We start from the raw sequence: 13,493 nt of genomic DNA, 5'->3' as shown, positions 1-13,493 counted from the left end.
AGTCTGTTGTTGAAGATATGTTGAGGGTTTGAATTGCTTCATGAAATGTAAGAATAAGTAATATTTTAAACTAACATGTTGTTATAAGTGTGATTTTAGACCTGTCTCTAGACCTAATAAAGCTTATGTGATATTGGATATTCATTATGCTAACCAAGTCTCAATCCAGTTTTCCTCGAATCTTATTGAAACACAATTTTAAATAGTTACTTTTGATATAAATAGTAGATTACCTTGGAGGGGCAATTGCTTCCACACTTACTGCCTCTGTCTACGTGGGGTGGGGAGGGACACTCGGGAAGGGGTGGTGAGAAACTGAGACTGAAGGGTGTGAAACAAATTAGTGTAAGTGGAGCCCTGACTCTCCTGCCCCTGCTGCGCCTGAGGGTAAATTGGGGGGATTAATAGCCTGACAGAAACTGACTGCCATTGCTTCAAATTATGGAAACGTACAGTTGGAAAGGACCTTTTTGATTACATGGTCTAGCCACCTGTTGATTCTTAGACTCTCTGATAGTCCACCCAAAAGATGAGTTAGTCTTTTTTGATACCTCTTATAATAAGAAAGGGACTTATAACCCCAAAGAAGTACTTACCCCAATTTTTACACAACAGCATCTGAAATGTTTGGAATAAATAATTTTTCTAAAGCAGGTAACTTTAGGATTTTTTATTTTTAGGACTAATTGGTAAATGCCAGTGAATTTTTGTTATCATTTTATTCTATCCAAGGCAGAGAAGTATTTTCTAAATTGTATTAGTGTTTTGGTTTTGAAACACAATTTATGTCAAAATTTGCATATGTGATATTCAAGTCTAACTTGAAATATCTCATTGTTTTTATATTTTTACTACAAATAGTTGAAAAATTCATATGTATGTCTGATTTGGTGACCTGGAGCTAGATGAAATGTAGGTGCTTTATAAACCATCTAAACTACTGGTATTATCTTGCTTTTGTGAAGCGTGAAATAGTTCAGTTTATTGACAGATTGTATGTCCCTGGGGAGAAATGAATTTTCAGTGTGTTTTATTGTGCCTATTCAGAGAATTCAGTATTAAAATAAATAATGCTTTAATGAGAAAAGAGATGGCCTGATGACTTCACTGTGGGAATGGGAGAAAGAACTCTGGGCTGTGGTCCCATTACAGCACCTGACTGCCCTTGAGGACCATGAGGGGTGCTTTACCTCTCTGTGCCAGAATGGCCTCAGGTGCAAAACAGGTGAAAAAAACTGTCTTTTACCAAGGTAGACTGAGAAAGAGTATTTGCCTCATGCTTTGAAACTTAGATAAATGTTGATTTAAAAATAATACCACAGTATTTACATATTTATTGAGTTGGCTCCTTATTGGGCCGGAGGAAGCAAAGAGGCTGTGGAATGGCTGGAGGCCCTGTGCTAGCCTGTGGAGGCGGGCCCCTTCGTGTGTCAGGGAAGCAGGGTATTTTCTTCAGATTGCCTCTGCCACCATAGTTCTTTGGAGGAAGAGAAGCCAGGTGTGTTGGGGCCTCAGTCTTCTTCCAGGTAGACACCTGCTGGCTAATAAGATGAGCTCCTCCTATAAATGGTACTTGAAGGCTAAGCTGGAGGTCTTCCTACAAAGAGGTTTTATTTTCTCTGCATTCATAAATGCTCCCGAGCTTACTTTCTAATTATTACCTCCTTTCTAGCACATTAGCCTTTCTCTTAGATGAAACAGACCAAATTAGAACTTACTTTGCCTCATTCACGTACACAATAACAAGATATATTTGTTTTGTTTTTGTCTTTTGAAGAGGAGGAAGATGTGACAGATGGCTCTCCTCTCCTTTCAGTCCAGGAAGCAAGTAGGGGAACAGCAGAGTGGAGACATCCTGGCTGCTGATCTACAAACCCTCTCCTCTAGGCCAGGGTTCAGGGGCGAGGGACAAGGGATTAGATATGCCTAGCAGTTTAATACATTCATGCCACATTCCACGTGGCATTTTACAGAGAGCAGGCAGGATCAGACTTCTGTAAAAAACGGCTCCCTATGGTGGGTCAAGGAGGCTGTGTCTAAAATTTTAGCACCAGAGATCGATTCTGTTAGGAGGAGGTGTCATTGCAGAATATAGAACCAGAAGTGTGTACACTACTGATTAAATAATAATAATCATAATAACTCAAGGTTTACAAAGTGCCTTTATGTCATATCTCTCAGAACGTTTGTGTGCAAGCATATAAAGTTTGGTAGAACTGCTATAACAAAGTACCACAGACAGTGTCTTAAACAACAGAGATTTATTGTCTCACACTTCTGGAAGCTGGAAGTGCAGAATTAGGGTGTTAGCTGAGTTGGTTCCTTCTGTTGGCTAGGAGAGAAGAATCTGTTTTAGGCCTTTCTTCTTGGCTTGTAGAGGCTTGTCTTCATGTTCACATGACATTCTCCCTGTGTGCATGTCTCTGTGTCCAGATTTCTTCTTTTCATTAGGACATCAGTTATATTGGAGTAGGGCCCACCCTAATGACCTCATTTTAACTTGATTACCTCACTGAGGATAAACTTGATTACCCTGTCTCCAAAGAAGTCACATTCTGAGGTGTACCAGAGATTAGGACTCCAACATATGAACTTGGGGAAGATATAACTCAATGCGTAACTATATATATATATATTTATATACAATATATGATAGAGTGTGGTTCAATATTTGATATATTTCTATTAAATTTTAAAGGCATTTAAATAATCATTGAACCATTATTGCATAACATTTATAGAAAGTAGTGTTTTTGTCCTGTCTTACTCATGGCCTTATAAAGTCAACTAGTTTGTCCTGCACCAGAAGTAATAGAAGCACTTATTATCTTCCCCTCTATCCACCCATTTCCAGATTGTCAGGCAGGTTGTTCTACCCTGCTTTTCTTGCTTCTCTTCTATGATAGAGAAATGTACCATATTTTTAAAATGCCTTTTAAAAAACCAATGGAATCAAAATAAAACATGGAGTTTAGTAAATAATAATACATCAGTATTGGTTCAATGGATGTTACAATGAACCAAGGATAGTTGTACCATAATAATGCAAGGGTAAACAACAGAGGAAACTGGGAGGTATATGAGAACTCTCTGCTATCTGTAAATCTAAATCTATTCTAAAATACATTTATTTAAATAATAAAAACTTTTAATAATGTAAGGTAGTGTCTGCTGCGGCTGCTAAGTCACTTCAGTCGTGTCTGACTCTGTGTGACCCCATAGACGGCAGCCCGCCAGGCTCCCCCGTCCCTGGGATTCTCCAAGCAAGAACACTGGAGTGGGTTGCCATTTCCTTCTCCAATGCATGAAAGTGAAAAGTGAAAGTGAAGTCGCTCAGTCGTGTCCGACTCTTAGCGACCCCATGGACTGCAGCCTACCAGGCTCCTCCAGCCATGGGATTTTCCAGGCAAGAGTACTGGAGTGGGGTGCCATTGCCTTCTCTAAGGTAGTGTCTAGTATATGTTATACAGTTCATTAATGCTGTATTTAGAAATATTATATAATTGTACTATTTTTATGCCATTGCTTATCTCTCTCTTAATACAAAAAGAGCAGATTAGATGTGGCCTCTAGAGGACAGTGTTGAGTCATAGAAAGATTTTCACAATCTGTCCAGGTTGAAGATGGACTTACATATTTTTCTTCTTCCTTTTTTAACCCCAAGGCCTTTATTTGTTCATTATCCCTCTTTAAAAAAATCAAGGAAAATATATGCCTCATCTGCTATCCTGATTCATTGGAGTTTTGCTTTAACTTATTATTTTTGTGAAGTTTTAGCTCTATACAGATCCATCAGTCCATTTGGCTGTACACAGAATAGCGTTTCAGCTGTGTTCAGAGCACCAAGGGCTTGTGGAAGTTGTCCAGGAGCATGACCACGGTGGGGTAGGCGTTATGAGGGACATAGGATGTGTCTGTGACTTCTCACATGATGGAGAGCGTGCTGTAGAGTTGAACTCCCTTTGGAAAAACTATGAACTGTTTGTGGATTGATGAGGATGCTCATAACGTAGGATTTTTGATCTTCCATGGTCAAAACTGTTGGCTCCGCAGTTTGTTGAGGGTGCAGGGAAAGGGAAACAAACTATAGCTCTAGCTTCTGGAGCAGATTTCTGGATTAATCAGAATAGAAACACAACATTTTAATTTAAAAATTATCCTTCTGGAGGCAGTCTCATGAGATTGGCATTTTAGTTTTAAGCAGTTTGTGGGCCTGGGAGTTAGAGTGCTACTTAAGCACATCTGAACCAGAGCCACATGACCATTGATTTGCAAATTGCTTGCCTTGGATCTAGAGGCAGCTGAAAGCAATTGCTCATGTATCGATGGCCTCAGAAATTCTGAAACACATCATTTTGTCATTAGATGGATGACATTTTTTACTGATAGTGGCGTTCAAGGGCTTGCCTCATACTAGGTGAGAATCTAGTATAAACATTAAAAAATAGTTGTCATTTGATGATAGTGTGTTCCACTTAGCAGCACCCATAGATTTCTTATCTTTTGCTCAAAGAATAAATCTTTTAAAATCGCCACTGTTGAATTGGGATGTGTGAGCCTTTTAATAGGATTTTTGAAAGGGAGTGGAAAATGCACAACTTCTCATAAATAGCCTGACATGAAATTTAAAATCAATAAGGTACTGTTCAGCCACACCATCAAAGCCGAACCTTGTGAGCATGAGTCTTCCTCATTCTCATCTAATAGCTCTGGGTACCAAAATTGTTAGGTGTTGTCTTCTCCTAATTAGCGGTGGTGTAACAGTGTTCCACAGAGCATCTAGTTATTTAATGAATAGTACAGTCCTTGAGATTGATTGGTCCCCTAATCTGGTCTCTTAGCCAGTGTTCCTTATGTCAGGGGAAGCATTAGTCCATCTCATTTGTGCAAGTCAGAATCCTGGGAGTTGTCCTTGACCCTCTTCTTTTTTCCTCATCCTTGCCTGTAATAGATACAGTACCAGGTTTTCTTGGTTTTATAGTTTAAGTGTTTCTTGAAAACACCCCCTTTTGTCTCCATGGCCACCACTCTCTAATCCAAGCCCTTATCATATCTGCTCAGACTACTGCAGAAGCTGCCTTACCCACAACCAGTGTGATCTTTTAGACACACATCTATGAGACCTTCAGTGATTTAGGGTAACAGTGTCTTGGGATAACAACCAAAGTCATGTTCATGGATGGTAATACCTTGCATGGTCTAGTCTCCATTTCTCTCTCCAGCCTCATCTGAAAACATTCTCCTCCTTGCTCCGTATGTTTCAGTCTCCTGGCCTCTGGTGCATCCCACAAGGTCTTAGTACCTGTAATTTCATCTACTTGGGAGTGTCTTTCCCTGCTGTTTTTGATTACCTTTTGCTCATCCTTTATAATAATCAACTCAAGTGTGATTTCTTTATGAATGCATTTCCTGATAATTTGGCCAAGAAAGTTTTCTTTTTTCTATGCTCTAGTAGACCCTTGCTCCTTTACTTCATTGTTTCTTATATAAACTTATAATTAGACACTCAGCTTTGTTGTTTTTTTGATGGATTTATGTCTCCACTACCAGAATATAAACCCTGTGAGCGGGGACCATGTCCAAGTATCAGTCAGTCAGTCAGTCAGTTCAGTCACTTAGTCGTGTCTGACTCTTTGCAACCCCATGGACTGTAGCACATCAGGCCTCCCTGTCCATCACCAACTCCCGGGGTTTACTCAAACTCATGTCCATCAAGTCAGTGATGCCATCCAGCCATCTCATCCCCTTCTCCTCCTGCCTCCAATCCCTCCCAGCATCAGGGTCTTTTCCAATGAGTCAACTCTTCACATGAGGTGGCCAAAGTACTGGAGTTTCAGCTTTAGCATCAGTCCTTCCAGTGAACACCCAGGACTGATCTCCTTTAGAATGGACTGGTTGGATCTCCTTGCAGTCCAAGGGACTCTCAAGAGTCTTCTCCAACACCACAGTTCAAAAGCATCAATTCTTTGGCGCTTAGCTTTTTTCACAGTCCAACTCTCACATGCATACATGACCACAGGAAAAACCAGAGCCTTCACTAGATGTACCTTTGTTGACAAAGTAATGTCTCTGCTTTTGAATATGCTATCTAGGTTGGTCATAACTTTCCTTCCAAGGAGTAAGTGTCTTTTAATTTCATGGCTGCAATCACCATCTGCAGTGATTTTGGAGCCCCCCCAAAATAAAGTCTGACACTGTTTCCCCATCTATTTCCCATGATGTGATGGGACCAGATGCCTTGATCTTAGTTTTCTGAATATTGAGCTTTAAGCCAACTTTTTCACTCTCCTCTTTCACTTTCATCAAGAGGCTTTTGAGTTCCTCTTCACTTTCTGCCATAAGGGTGGTGTCATCTGCATATCTGAGGTGATTGATATTTCTCCTGGCAATCTTGATTCCAGCTTGTGCTTCTTCCAGCCCAGTGTTTCTCATGATGTACTCTGCATATAAGTTAAATAAGCAGGGTGACAATATACAGCCTTCACGTACTCCTTTTCCTATTTGGAACCAGTCTGTTGTTCCATGTCCAGTTCTAACTGTTGCTTCCTCACCTGCATACAGATTTCTCAAGAGGCAGGTCAGGTGGTCTGGTATTCCCATCTCTTTCAGAATTTTCCACAGTTTATTGTGATCCACACAGTCAAAGGCTTTGGCATAGTCAATAAAGCAGAAATAGATGTTTTTCTGGAACTCTCTTGCTTTTTCCATGATCCAGCGGATGTTGGCAATTTGATCTCTGGTTCCTCTGCTTTTCCTAAGATCAGCTTGAACATCTGAAAGTTCACGGTTCACGTATTGCTGAAGCTTGGCTTGGAGAATTTTGAGCACTACTTTACTAGCGTGTGAGATGAGTGCAATTGTGTGGTAGTTTGAGCATTCTTTGGCATTGCCTTTCTTTGGGATTGGAATGAAAACTGACCTTTTCCAGTCCTGTGGCCACTGCTGAGTTTTCCAAATGTGCTGGCATATTGAGTGCAGCACTTTCACAGCATCATCTTTCAGGATTTGAAAGAGCTCCACTGGAATTCCATCACCTCCACTAGCTTTGTTCATAGTGATGCTTTCTAAGGCCCACTTGACTTCACATTCCAGGATGTCTGGCTCTAGGTGAGTGATCACACTATTGTGATTATCTGGGTCGTAAAGATCTTTTTTGTACAGTTCTTCTGTGTATTCTTGCCACCTCTTCTTAATATCTTCTGCTTTTGTTAGGTCCCTACTATTTCTGTCCTTTATCGAGCCCATCTTTGCATGAAATGTTCCCTATTATCAAATCCCCAGTACTTGGCACAGTGCTTGGAAAAAGTAGCTGCTCACTTACATTTGCTGAATGAATAGGAGGCTGTTTTTTACTGACTGTCCAGGTAGAGGAAGAAGAACCCACCGGATACATTCGATTTGAAAAATTTCTACCAGTGATGACTGAAGTGCTACTGGAAAGAAGGTAAGAAAGTAAATAGAATTGTTGAGGTAATGATTAGAACTGCATTAATTTCAAAACACTTGGCCTTTTCACTTTGTATGTTATACTCAGCCAATGTTTATCACAGAATAGCTTCCTCCTAGTTTTTCTCTACACTTCTGAACTGCCAGTTGGTATGTTCTCAGAAATATCCACCACTTCGGTATTAATCTAATAAGCAAAGTGTAATTAAAGGGCACATAAGCTGCAAAAAGCATAAATCAACAACATTCTTATTAGCTTCTGTTTGAATTATCAATGATAAATAAGAATTAAGCCTAATTATTTTTCTAGAGAAAGTGTAGCATTAGCTTACCATAGTTTGTTTACTGTAGGAATTTTGTTCCTATAATGATGAAAAAAGCTAACAGATAACATTTAAGTAAGTATTCCTTGTGGGTATGGGTACTTTCAACTTTATTATCTAGAAATCCAAAAATATTTCAGTGAAGGATGAATTATTATCCTAGTATGCTAGCAGCTTTATTTATTTTTTTAAATGTGGTCATTTGTTATTTGGAGATTGAGCTAAATACTGTGGTGTTTACTCCTTTTATTGCATAATTAGATACAGACCAATTCCGGAAGATATCCTTCTTCGAGCTTTTGAGGTATGTAAACCACAAATTTTACATATATTTATATTTATGTGAAAAAAATCATCATGTGGAATTTTCATCAAAAAATAGAGTATCTATCTTTTCCTTCCCCCTAGGTATTAGATCCAGCTAAACGAGGATTTCTTTCTAAGGATGAACTGATAAAGTATATGACTGAAGAAGGTGAGAGTGATTCGTTACTTATAAATGAAAGTTGCTCAGTTGTGTCTCAGTGTTTGCGACCCCATGGACTGTAGCTCACCAGGCTTCTCTGTCCGTGGAATTCTCCAGGCAAGAATACTGGAGTGGGTTGGCATTCCCTTCTTCAGAGGATCTTCCCCACCCAAGGATCAAACCCAGGTCTCCTACACTGCAGGCAGATTCTTACTGTGTGAGCCACTAGGGAAGTCTTATTACTTGTTAACAATGACTTATTTAAGTGATTAATAATTTTAAAACAATTATGCAAAAGTTCTAGCGGATACTTTAATCATTCCAGTTAAAAGAATTTACTTAGTATTCTTATCACTTTGGTTTTGGAGTTTTGTGGTGGATAAGAGGACAAAGGGTAAGTTAAGAGGGGATAGATTATTGCCTTATAGGATTTTGTAAAGTATAATGATACTTCTATAAATTGAAGTCATTTCATTCACTTAGAGTATTTCCAGAATAAAAGGTATGTCACCAGGAAAACATGAACTATCAATCACTCTTGTTACTAGATTGAAGATTTCAACTGGAGTCTATAAAAATTCCTTTTTTTAAAAAAAGGTTTGTTCATATTTCTTTTTGGCTGTGGTGGGTCTTCGTTGCTGTGTGCAGGCTTTCTACAGTCGCAGTGGGTGAGTAGGGTCTGTGTCTCTAGTTGCCGTGCACAGGCTTCTCATTGCGGTGGCTTCTCGCGTTGCAGAGCATGGGCTCTAAGGAGTTGCAGTGTGTGGGCTCAGTGGTTGTGGACAGGCGCTTACAGCATGCTGTGCAGCACGTGGAATCTTCCTGGACCAGGGATCAAACTGGTGTCCCTTGTATTACAAGGCAGATTCTTAACCAGTGGACCACCAGGGAAGCCCCCAAATTCGTTTTTTAGAGAACTTTTCAGTTGGTAAAGTTAGGGGCAATACAGCCTCAAATGTATATATGAATTCCATTAAATTTTTCATTTTTATGCTAATGACAGTGAATATATTTGCTTTGCACTTAAACTGTACACACACACACACACACACACATATTTATACATAATACCTGCACACCTCTGTAGGCCAACATATTTTCTTTAGGAATTCTCTCTATTTAGTCTGATGTGTAAACTTGTTTTCCCTGAATGTCAGTAGCCTAATGGACATGCTCTTGAAACCATTCTCATGGTTTCATATATATATGGTTTCATGGTCTCACCTGCCCTCTTCCCATATAAAGTTAGAACTCTTTCTCTGTTCAGTTCACTAGTTCACAGATGAGTCCTGAGTAATTCAGAGCTGCTAATCAGTTGAGACAATCAGAAGTGCATGAAATTTTGAGTATGGAAGACTAAGACTGCATCTCCATGTGCCGCTGGTTTGACCATTTTGACTTGCTCCAGCATTAGGTGAGAATGCAGAGGGTGAGAGTAAGTGTGCTGTGATTGTTAGAGCTGCTGCCCAAGAACGCATGACCCTCTTAAAATTATCTCAGGGGTGAACTTTGATGGAAATGTGATGTTTCAAAGCATCAGCTGAGGGATTAAGCTAAGGGAAATAAATACTAGGTTATATCAGGCAATATGAATTTAGTCAAAATGGCCAAATCATTAACAGGATGTGCCTACTGTGTGTGGGTAAGGGATACAAGAGCACTGAGAGGTAATAATACTAAAATCTGCTCCTTTCTCAAGGAGATTAGTCTTAAAGGAGGGAATAAAACAATTCAAAATGTAAGATAGTAGAAAAAAGTGAGTAGCAGAAGATCAGTGTGGTCTGGACCAGCCTGGAAAGCTTGGTCTGGGAAGACTTTAAGAGAAAACAGGTTTCTAAAGATGGTAGAATAATATGGATGAGTTATCAGGAGAAGGGCTAAAATATTATGCATTATAGCACTCCCTTACATCATACGTCTCAGCAAGTGCTCGTTAAATTAATGAGTGAGTGAGGTAGAATGGACGAAGGAGCTGATGACAGGAAGACATCGATTGATAAAAAGCATGACCAAAGACTGGGAGGTAGGAATGAGCTTGATATTTTGGGAGACTGAGAAAACTCAGAGGGTCTTGTCGGCAAACAGTAGGAAATGAATCTAGATAGATTAGGCAGGACTGGATTGTGGAGGCTGAGGCTCTGGAAACTTTGTCTTATGGGCAATGGAGAAGCACCGTAGGGTTCTAAGCAGGTGAGCTGCACAGTGCAAGAGGGATTGTGGGAAGGTTGACCTGGTGCTGGTAGGCTTGTGAGAAGAGCAAGAAAGAGGTTAGACTGGGGGGACCAGTTAGGAGGCTGGTTCAGCATTTTGAGGGTATCCCAATGAGGGCTATATCTAGCAGTGGCAATGGGAATGGAGAGAAGGGTTTGATACAATAGTACTGTCTGCAGAGAGATCCACAGGTTATGTATGATGAGCAACTAAGTGCAGGGCACCAAGATGGGAGCTGAGTCAACATAACAAGGCTTTGGCCTGGGTAGTGGGTATTAGGGTAATGGTACTCACTGAAATAGAGGAATCAGACCGCAGTGCATCCAGAGACAATGCAGCTTTTCACAATATCCACAGAATATTGATCAGTTTGAGAATGCATTCTAAATGCCCGGGATGTTATATGATGAACATAATAAGTCACATTGAATCAAGCTCCTACACGATAGAAGTCCACATGTGTCTAGGTATGTATATGGTGTCAAGTAGTATTTATTAGCAGGAAAGATCTCAAAAGAACTTTTTTGAACTAACACATATTGCTGCCTATGTGCCAGGCAATGTTCTAAGTGCTATTCAAATAAGAACAATTTTAATACTCATAACAAACCTATGAACTGTGGTGGTGTTGGAGAAGACTCTTGAGAGTCCCTTGGAGCAAGGAGATCAAACCAGTTAATCCTAAAGAAAATCAATCCTGAACATCATTGAAAGAACTGATGATGAAGCTGAAGCTCCAATACTTTGGCCACCTGATGCGAAGAGCTGACTCATTAGAAAAGACCCTGATTCTGGGAAAGATTGAAGGCAGGAGGAGAAGGGGATGACAGAGGATGAGATGATGATGGTATCACTGCCTCAATGGACATGAGTTCAAGCAAGCTCCAGGAGATGGTGAAGGACAGGGTAGCCTGGCGTGCTGTAGCCTATGGGGTCTCAAAGAGTCGGACATGACTGAGTGTTGGAACCACAGCAACAAACCCACGAGATAGTATTTTACAGACAGGAAAACAGACACAGAGAAGTCAGGGACTTGCCCGGGATCTTAAAGCTAATGAAACAGTTGAGCATTTGGACCCAGGCAGTCTGGCCCCCAGGCTGTGCTTTTAACGATTAAGCTGTTTTCCTCCCATCCTTAATCAAATACTACTTGTTTCTTTCCTTGCTTGAGGAAGCAGTGACCACCTTCTGAATTTCACTGTGAACAAGGCCTCGTTCCAAGCAACCGAGCGTGGTTCCTGGACCTTGACTTGCTCTGCTGGCGTGCAGATCCAGTGCCTCCAGTCACCGGCTGGGGCTGCCTGCCTGTTTTCCTCGTGTGCTGGTGTCCTCAGCTCTAAGCGGGGATACACAGTTCTTACCTCTCATGAGGTGGTTCGGAGATTAACTTGATATCTGTGAAGCACTTAGATCAGTGCCTGGCAAACAGTGGTTCTTGATAAATGTTTGTTGTCAGTGTTCTCATAAGGACTCGCATATCCATCAAAGTTCATTGGCAGTGGATTTAGTATTTACCAATTTGGTTATCGGAGAAGGCAATGGCACCCCACTCCAGTTCTCTTGCCTGGAAAATCCCATGGATGGAGGAGCCTGGTAGGCTGTAGTCCATGGGGTTGCGAAGAGTCGGACACTTACTGAGCGACTTCACTTTCACTTCTCACATTCACGCATTGGAGAAGGAAATGGCAACCCACTCCAGTGTTCTTGCCTGGAGAATCCCAGGGACGGGGGAGCCTGGTGGGCTGCCGTCTGTGGAGTTGCACAGAGTCGGACACGACTGAAGCAACTTAGCAGCAGCAGCAATTAGGTTATAAGAAAGATTCAGAATTTGTCTTTTTAGACATTTTAGGCATTCTTTCTTTCCTTAGGATGATTTCAAAAAAACACAAGCATGTTCCATTGTTTGGTGATATTATCATCATTGTCATAAAAACCCCCACTTGAATAATTTCTGTATTAGTAACTGAATTCCGCCTTAGAAGGCATGGTTTGTAGTAGCAGGTGACTTAAGTTCGTAAGGTAGGTAACTCTCAGGCCTTGGTAATTTATCTACTTGGATTAATACTCTTTAGGAATAAGGTGAGAATTTGGATGTTTCTGTATTTTGGGTTAATATCAGAACAAAGTTCTGTCTTAAATAGATGACAGCCTTTCCAATGTTCTTCCTAAATTTGCTTTTCATCTTGGTGAAACCAGTATCCAAGATGGCCTTCAGTTGTTATCTGAACCCAACTAAAGCTCACAGATTTTCTATCCAACTTTTGGTTTCATTTGATGGCAACACTGGGCCAAACTATAACAAAGAATACTGATTTGAAATGACTGGTGAATGGCATCTGTGGTCACTGGGTGCAGCTGAGTCACTAAATTGCCCTACCCTTGTTAGAGGATATTCATAGACATTCTTACAGTTTGGACTTCCCTGGTGGCTCAGACAGTACAGCGTCTGCCTACAATGTGGGAGACCTGGGTTCAATCCCTGGGTTGGGAAGATCTCCTGGAGAAGGAAATGGCAACCCACTCCAGTATTCTTGCCTGGAAAATCCCATGGACGAAGAAGCCTGGTGGGCTACAGTCCATGGGGTCTCAAAGAGCGACTGAGTGACTTCACTTGCACTTTCACTTACAGTTTTAAACCATGTTATTTGTTGTTCAGCCTTTCTGCATAGCAACCATTTAATCCTTTCTTCATATGTTTACTATTAGACTTCCTATAAAACTGTGACTTCAGGTTAATCCTTTTAATTGCCTTTTTGGTGATTTTAGTGATTTTAATTTAAATAAATAAAAAACCTTATTTATGATGTTTTCATGTCCTCCTGCTGTTTTGGCTGAAATGATTGATGCTAAAGGTTGCTTGAACTATGCTATCTGCAAGGTAAAATAACTCCAAAATTTGTCAGGAGTACGATAGCATACTCTTTGAACCTCTGGTTCAAATCACAATGTGCTGGCTTCATGGCCCCAGGGAGAGTAACCGGCAGCACAATGTGGGATGGTGGGGGTCCACGGCAATTGAGTGGACTAATGGAAAGAGAAAGAAAAAA

At 40.6% G+C, this 13,493-nt stretch overlaps 1 protein-coding gene and 1 long non-coding RNA gene across 6 annotated transcripts in view; one reads left to right on the top strand and one right to left on the bottom strand.

Moving 5' to 3' along the window:
* EFCAB2 (EF-hand calcium binding domain 2) overlaps positions 1-13,493 on the top strand; it is a 108,972-nt gene that overhangs the window by 95,194 nt on the left and 285 nt on the right. For 3 of the 5 annotated variants that reach the window (XM_055582087.1, XM_055582084.1, XM_055582088.1), the window contains exons 4-6: positions 7,365-7,444; positions 8,031-8,073; positions 8,178-8,244. In XM_055582087.1, the coding sequence (XP_055438062.1) occupies positions 7,365-7,444; positions 8,031-8,073; positions 8,178-8,244 (190 nt within the window). Of the gene's footprint in view, positions 1-7,364; positions 7,445-8,030; positions 8,074-8,177; positions 8,245-8,883; positions 8,904-9,502; positions 9,650-13,493 lie in introns of all 5 variants that reach the window. The other 2 variants (XR_008714866.1, XM_055582085.1) reach the window with 2 other exon arrangements.
* LOC129652953 (uncharacterized) overlaps positions 4,805-13,493 on the bottom strand; it is a 21,619-nt gene continuing 12,930 nt past the window's right edge. Inside the window, exon 3 of the long non-coding RNA XR_008714868.1 lies at positions 4,805-4,942. This is a non-coding gene — a long non-coding RNA (uncharacterized LOC129652953). The remainder of the gene's footprint in view (positions 4,943-13,493) is intronic.

This window comes from Bubalus kerabau, chromosome 5, assembly GCF_029407905.1.
Source record: "Bubalus kerabau isolate K-KA32 ecotype Philippines breed swamp buffalo chromosome 5, PCC_UOA_SB_1v2, whole genome shotgun sequence".
NCBI lineage: Eukaryota > Metazoa > Chordata > Mammalia > Artiodactyla > Bovidae > Bubalus > Bubalus kerabau.
This window is presented reverse-complemented; position numbering and strand designations above follow the sequence as displayed.